Here is a 7,378-nt window from a genome sequence, read left to right as displayed (position 1 = left end):
TTAAAAAAGGTCGTAAAAAAATAGTATATGATTCCGTAGTAATAGGATTTTATAAAAAAAAGGCATAACCTACTTAAGATAAATAAAGTGAAATAAAGGCTAGGGTTCACTATAAATTGTCAAAAAAGTTATTATAAGCACTTTACCTAAATTATTGTGCTTGTAATTTTATTTCCAAATATGTAATCTAGTTTGTTAGATTGTAAATAATAAACTGCATAAACAACAACATCGTAACGAAAAATGTATTCTTTCTAATCTTTTTAAAAAAGTTATGCGCAAATAAAATGATATTTATTTTTTGTTAAGCTTAATTTTTGCATTAAAAAAAAATTATTATAATTACAGAGCATTTTCTCGCCTTTTCTCCGCAGAGTAATCTATTTTTTACTTGAAATTCAGTTGGCGATTTATATGAAGAAGCTGCCGCTACTAATCGCTGATGATTTTTATTAATGTACGTATGGCCTTTGTATGGTTGTATGAGTTCCCCTAATTCTCAAACAACTAAGCTCATAAACGCAAATTAGACTTCGGCCTTCATCAGATGAATTAGCTTTACAAAACTAATTTATCGCGTTTTAATACTTTGTAGTGCCTCCCCCACAGCAGACATCCAAATATTCTGTACTACCCAAATGAATGTACTTAAAATAAATGAAGTTATTAATTATCCAGTTAAAAGACCTCGTTTGACAGTGAAGGAAAAACTGCTTTCGCCCACAACGCCTGCACACTGCAAAATGCGCCCGTCTGGCAGGCAGTGCATAACAATAAAAGGTTTGTACCCAAACAAAACACACAGCAAAGCGAATAACAAAAGATAAACAGACGACAATATGTAGAAAATGCAGTCAACAAACCAGAAAAGCAAAAGAAAGTACAAAGATTGAGAAATCAATAAAATAACATCGATTTCTTCGTGTTAGGAATGTGAAAAAGGGTATGAAAAATAAAATAAAGAACAAAACAAGGAGGCATCCAATTTACACACACATATGTAAAGTGTTTGAGTGTGGAAAACTGTATTAGAATACACCGAAATGCAGACGGCGAAGCTCTGAACTAAACTTTTTGGTGAGCGATTTAAATATAAAAGCGGCAAAGTGTACGAGAAGAAGCACTGTTTATGCATAAGTACCACATACGTGGATAAGTGGGTGAGAAATGTGGTATACGTAATGAAATGAAATATGACATATTATGGCACTAACTTAGAACATGAGCAAGCAAATGTACGGGAAGTGCATACAACAACAGCAAAGACAACATTTGCCAAGTGGCAGTGGGCATTAGCAGGACAGCACGCAAAATCAGCAAGATTACTAGTGGTTTGCTGGCACTTTGGTGGCTGAATTAGAGGCAAATTTGTTGAAATGAGGGCAATTGGCAAGACGCCAACTAAGCGACAAAGCAATCGGCAAAAACAGTCAAGCAGTCACAGCGCTACAGTATTTCAATATGTAATTTCGCACAGCAGCCAAACGAAAGCGTTCAAAGTATTCGGCTACGAAATGTACATCATTATGTACAATAGATATAGCACCATGTATGTGTCCTAAAGCAGGTGCACCCGCAATGATCACAAAGCAATGATTGACGTGACTGCGAAGTGATGAGCACTGTTGTCATGAAGACTACAGCTTTGGAGTGAATTTTATCTAAGTACTCTCTAGCACAGAATTGGCTTCAACTTTGTTGGAGTAACACAACACCGGCGCAAGAAACGTCTGATAAGGTGACCAGGGTAGCATAAGAAAATGGACATGTTGGTAATTTCTTGCAAACATTGGAAAATTTCAACCAAAAATAATTTCTTTGTTTAGCGCTGCTTCACACTAATTGCAGCTAAAATTATCAAAAATTAATTTAATACATAAAATTGAAATTAAAATGATTTCCGATACTTACCCCATTAACCAATCGACGGTGTCGCGCAAATATTCCGGAATACGCTCCAGTTTGACGGCTTTTCGTTGCTTTCAAGACAAAAATATGTTTGAGTTTGATAAAAGTAGTCAGGCTGGTCGATCTGGAGGTACTTGGAAATAAGGGTATCCGCACTTGGACTTCTGCAAAAACTTGTGGCAATCTGCTGTGCAGGGATTCAATAGCGTTCCACAAAGAAAAACAGTATCACTTTCGATTTGCTGCACCAGCTGTGGCGAGTGATTTATTTCGTACTCCAGGGGTGGGAGTGCACAATAATTTTATAACTACCACCACCACCACAACTACCAACAGCACTGAATAGCAGCAGCAGAGGAAACTAATGACCTGTGCCACCGATAACTTAGTCGAGAAATAAATAATTCATCTACACACACTTTTTATGTTTTTATCTCACTTTAATGCACAATTTGTTATTATTTCACTTGCTTTCTAAACATAAATAATATTGAATAACCGAAATAAAATAAATTGTGAAACACTTTTTCTCACTGCTTCTGCAACCACTTTTCGACTTTTCTGCTTTGTGCCACTCGTCTCTTTTTTTAATTCGCTCTGTTTTATCTGTGTTTGCTTTGTAGCGATTTTTCACAATTTTTCTTCGTCGCAGTGGGATTTCGAAATTCGTATGTGCGTGCACCACTGTGCACCACGAAAACGAATGAGATGACCATAAAAGACGTAACGATACGTAATGAGATAAAAGTAAACTTTGCTGCACTTGCAAGCAGAGCGAACACAAACAATCAACTTGTACGTCACACAGTGCCAGCTAGCGAGAAAAAGAGAGCACTAATGTTTATACACTTCAAATTTGCTTCGAGTATTTCACTTTAACCAACAGCAACATTGCGAGTTTCAATGTAAACGACAAACAGCTGATCACGCAAATTTTTGATGTTTTCAGAAAAAGACCATGACTTCAAATTTGGTTGCCTAATTTAGCAATCCAACAAAACACAATATCACGAAAAGAACACTGAAAACTGTCAACCGCTTATATTCTTTTCCTTAATATTCCCGCCTTGTAAACTTGAGTGCAGATTTTTCGATTGTATTTTTATAAGGAAATATCAGCATCGCCATATATTCAAAATATAACGCAAAGGTCAGAATCAAGAAGAAATAAGACACAATAACGCTCTGCTATTTTTAGAACATACGTCGCTTTTATGAGCAAATTTTATTTCCCAATTGGGAATGTTCTGTGCGATTTACGCTCACTGCAATTGATGGCCGAGCTGTAGATGTCCAATTCGTTTGTCCTTCAGCGAATCTCCTTTGTTCATATTGGTACTCCTAAACAAAAATAATTGCGCACTATTTCTCATACTTTTCCTGCTCAATAGAGATAACAACACCGTTCGGATGAGCGAAAGGTGCAAATTAAAGTTAGAAACTTTACTCACTTTGATTTACACTAATTCCTGTTAATTTTGCACAGATTTTTAATTTAATATTTTGCAATTTTATGCTTATCGGCGGTGATATTGAATTGTCTATCGGAGAAATTCACAAAACAACAACACACGGCAAGATAAAGGCAAACAATGGCGAAAGATATCAAATCAGTGTTACCGTACTGCAGATAAAATAAACCACACAGGGTGACATGTATTGGGCTGCTTTTATTTTATGGCTCAAAAGTGTCCAAATGTTTACAACATATCGAATATATGTAACTCGCACATATAATAGGTAGCATTTCGTTTAAAAGTATTTGTACAAACTTAAGATTCAGAGGCACAAGCTGGTTGTAGTATGAGTGAAGCCACACAAAGCAAGTGTGAAAACAAAACTTATTGAATTTTCAATAAAATACTTATCTATTTATAAATTCACGCGACGGACTTTACAATTATCGGCTTAAGTAAAGGTTTTTTGACGGGAAGCTTCTTAGGTGTCGTTGGACGAGCGAGAATGGAGAGTAAAATTTCAAGGACACGCAACGTTTTGGGCATTTTCGTTCCGCGAGAGAGAAAAAAGATATAATGTAGAGGAAAAGGAAGGAGAGAGAGCTATACCCTATATATATCTTAGATACGCTTTAGGCTATTTTTGCTGAGTTTTTCCTTGTGGTAGCTAATTTCTAGTAAAAAATAACACTGCCTACTTTTTGGCGCTTGTTTGCTGGTGCCACCTTGTAGGAAATATATTTTTGGTGCCTACCTTTTGGCGCCTATTTCCATTTCTTGGCTAGTGCTGGTGCGTACTATTAAGTGCTATCCATTCCGGCGTCGGATTTATCCGTATTGCCTTGCGGTAATTTGTGCCGTTACTGCGGTCCTGGAATCGCTGCGTTTGTGCGGGTGATAAATGCTCAGAGTAGCGTGCGTTTTTGCCACGGCTTGTGTCCGGCGTTTACCTACACCGGTCGACCTTTATCCGTTTTTTGTAAATTTTGTCTATTTGTATTCTCTGCAAATGTTGTGAATTTATTTGGATATACATTCTTTCTCTCTCTGTCTCTCTCTCTCATTCTCTCTCGGGTCTCTCCATCTTTCTTTGTCTACCTTGAAAGTTTCACTTCTATTATGTGCACTATGCTACTTGCATTTTTTTTAGTCTGTTCCTATACAACTTTTGTGCTGCATTCTTGCTCTTTATGTGATTATATGTCGATTAATGCTTACAGAACCACATTTTCTCAACCAACTGAGTAATTTGATGTGCTGTCATTGTAATCAATAATTTTGTCGAATTTTTACAGATATGGGTTACTGATATAAAACAAATCGTAGATTGCCTCCGTGAATGATGCTTAAAATGAAACATGAAGTGAGAAGCTTTGGCAAATTTCATTGAGATATGGTATCACCATAATTAGAGAAATTAACTTAATAAAACTATCTGGCAATATGTTTTAAATTCTTCAATACCAATTGAATACACAACAAGGCAAATTGAATGTCATCTATAATTCGCTTTGCCCGTACAGCTGATTTTGACATTCTCGACTGCACATGAGAAGAATTATGAAAACAAGTTAGTAGTTCGTGAAATTCACTAAAAATATACGATAAAATTAGCAGCCTTAATTATATAAAATGGTAAGTGGCCTAGATTAATTCCAAATTTTTTTGTGTAACTTTTAACAATGTCGTTGCAGGCAAGTTCGGTTATAGTCGCCGGCATTGGTTTGGCTGCGTTGGGTTTTGCTGGTAAGCATCTAATGCGTCGCATGCCTGCTATGACCACAAAACTAAGTGAAACCATGAAAAATCTACCAAAGTTCGATGCTGAAAGCATGGCAAACTCCAGATACTACAAAGGTGGCTTCGATCCTAAAATTAATAAACGCGAAGCATCACTGATTTTGGGCGTGAGTCCTAGTGCGTCCAAATTGAAGGTTAGTACGCGGGACTTGTTTACAGTTCAAACTTTACTTTATGATTATTATTAACAGATAAAAGACGCGCATAAAAAGATAATGTTACTTAATCATCCTGATCGTGGTGGCTCACCTTACTTGGCAGCAAAGATAAACGAAGCTAAAGATTTCATGGACAATGCCAAATGAGCGACGTAAATCCATCATGTAGCCTAGTATAGCAATTAATATTTAGCAATAGTAAATAAATCTTATATTTTTAAATTGATTATGTAGCGATTCCGTGAAATATTTTTGTTGTTTTTTGTTATGTACAAAGAAAATAAACACCTTGATTGCATTATGTTGTTATTGCTGTAATAGCACGAAACATTTCTCACAATTGGCGAATGCCGCTGAATTAACGGTTCTCGCCGGTTATAAATCCAGGTCGTTCCGGTAACGTAGGATCGAATGTGGGTAGAACGCTCGCATTTTGATGGTTTCGGGTAGTTTTTTAGCATTTTTTGATAAATATGGTAAATATTTTTGAAATACGGTACTATTCAGGAATGTCTATAATGAAGGTAACTTAAAGTTGAAAAATATTTTTCGTTTCACTTATCTGCATAATGGGTTTCTTTTTTAAGAAAACCCCACCACCAGCTGATTGCAGGGAAACTTTCATTTGATGGCAACATTGTGCGCCCCAACTTTCTCTGAACTAAAAATTTTTGATGGCGTTGTCAAATGTCAAACACGAACGACAAGTGGTTGGATCAAGTGATCCACAGCTAGTTATTTTATGTTCGGTATTTTTTTCTTCCACATAAGCCAACAATTTTGTAAGTAATTTTGTGAAAAAAGCAAATCAAACCTAACAAATAATTACTTCCATTTATAAATTTCTGTTGATTCATGCAGAATCGTCGTTAAATCACTCCCGTGGGCAACAATCTGTTAACAAAATGCGCCAACTACGCGGCAAGGTGAAAGAGACACGCAAACAGAAGAAGGAACGCAAATTGGAGAATGTGGCCATACAAAATCAAATGAAGACCGTAGTTCTACCGGCAGTTTGTGTGCTCGCGCTGCTCATTATTGTCTTTGTTTATATTAAAACGCGACCAGACATCGACGTGTAAATATTGGAATGGAATATGGAATTGTACGTGTCCAGATATGTGTGCCTTCAAAGGCGTAAATAGACCCAGCTTTACCGTCCCAGGCCGAAAGAATTTGATAATTACTTGTGGCAGTCACACAATGCTCAAAAATCCGCGCATTTCCGGTTATGTGTGGACATTTTTTTGAAGTAAAGTACGACATATTTTAGTGCTGATTTTGAGTTACGAATTTTCAAATCTAATAGTAAGTAAGGAGATGAGCAGCTAAAGTTTCCGTTTACACATCCTTTTTTTAATTAGATGTATATACAAATTTAAAATTAGATGCACATTAATTAATTAACTGTAATAGAGACTATTGCTAAATTAATTTGTTCAAGCGTTCAAATAACAACTTGTTGAATGTCTCCTATAATTCTAGAAATATCAGGTAAATGTAATTAAAAATGTATGGAAAAAAGACGTTGTGCATATATCTATTAGCCGAGGGATCTGTGGCCACATTTTTCATATTTCCTGTTTTTTAACTTTTTATATAGACATTTATACGTGTATAGATATAATATTATTTATGTAGTTGGTACGTACACTTGACTAAACAGTATGTTACATTTTGTTGTTTAAATCTATTTATGGAAGGCATCAGCAGCCTGTTGAGATAATCAAATATATATAAAATTGTATATTTTTAATATCAAAAACTTTGTAATGGCGTTCTAAAACTTCCAGAAAATTCTTTTTCACTGAGCCACGTAAGCGTTTAGTAAATATTAAACTGTGTGGCGATGAGCTGCATATAATAAGCGTTTGAACTGCTGTAGTGATACGTGTGAGCCCTTGCGATTGGTTGACTGATAAGCGGTTTCTACACGTTTTAAAAAAGCATTGCAAAACGATTGAATATAAAATATTTACACAATAATGAATAGATATGTATGCATGTAAAGGCGTGTGGAGTGCATGAGTTATTTAAATTCAGGGGCATGCTTCC

At 35.8% G+C, this 7,378-nt stretch overlaps 2 protein-coding genes across 3 annotated transcripts; both read left to right on the top strand.

The window, feature by feature from the left end:
• The first annotated feature begins 4,868 nt into the window (after positions 1 to 4,868).
• On the top strand, positions 4,869 to 5,621 carry LOC129241172 (mitochondrial import inner membrane translocase subunit TIM14). Its single transcript, XM_054877365.1, has 3 exons — positions 4,869 to 5,000; positions 5,060 to 5,299; positions 5,357 to 5,621. Exons 1-3 carry the CDS (start codon positions 4,998 to 5,000, stop codon positions 5,468 to 5,470), a joined length of 357 nt encoding a protein of 118 aa, XP_054733340.1. The 5' UTR covers positions 4,869 to 4,997; the 3' UTR covers positions 5,471 to 5,621.
• A 362-nt stretch (positions 5,622 to 5,983) lies between these two features.
• LOC129241173 (single-pass membrane and coiled-coil domain-containing protein 4 homolog) lies at positions 5,984 to 7,088 on the top strand. Of its 2 annotated transcripts, none has more exons than XM_054877367.1 (2): positions 5,984 to 6,105; positions 6,185 to 7,088. In XM_054877367.1, the coding sequence occupies exon 2, from the start codon at positions 6,229 to 6,231 to the stop codon at positions 6,403 to 6,405; it is 177 nt and encodes a 58-aa protein (XP_054733342.1). In that variant the 5' UTR covers positions 5,984 to 6,105; positions 6,185 to 6,228; the 3' UTR covers positions 6,406 to 7,088. The 2 variants fall into 2 exon arrangements, with proteins under 2 accessions (XP_054733342.1, XP_054733341.1); XM_054877366.1 differs by having other exon boundaries at positions 5,989 to 6,109.
• The last annotated feature ends 290 nt before the right edge of the window (positions 7,089 to 7,378 follow it).

Source organism: Anastrepha obliqua, chromosome 3 (genome assembly GCF_027943255.1).
Source record: "Anastrepha obliqua isolate idAnaObli1 chromosome 3, idAnaObli1_1.0, whole genome shotgun sequence".
Taxonomy (NCBI): domain Eukaryota; kingdom Metazoa; phylum Arthropoda; class Insecta; order Diptera; family Tephritidae; genus Anastrepha; species Anastrepha obliqua.
The sequence above is the reverse complement of the archived record's forward strand: the minus strand, read 5'-3'. Positions and strand labels throughout refer to the sequence as shown.

Bases quoted from the DNA above. Each gene is read 5' to 3' on its own strand.
- LOC129241172 (XM_054877365.1), top strand. The intron at 5,300-5,356 runs GTTAGTACGCGG...TATTATTAACAG, and splicing joins CTAGTGCGTCCAAATTGAAG to ATAAAAGACGCGCATAAAAA.
- LOC129241173 (XM_054877367.1), top strand. From the start codon at position 6,229: ATGCGCCAACTACGCGGCAAGGTGAAAGAGACACGCAAACAGAAGAAG.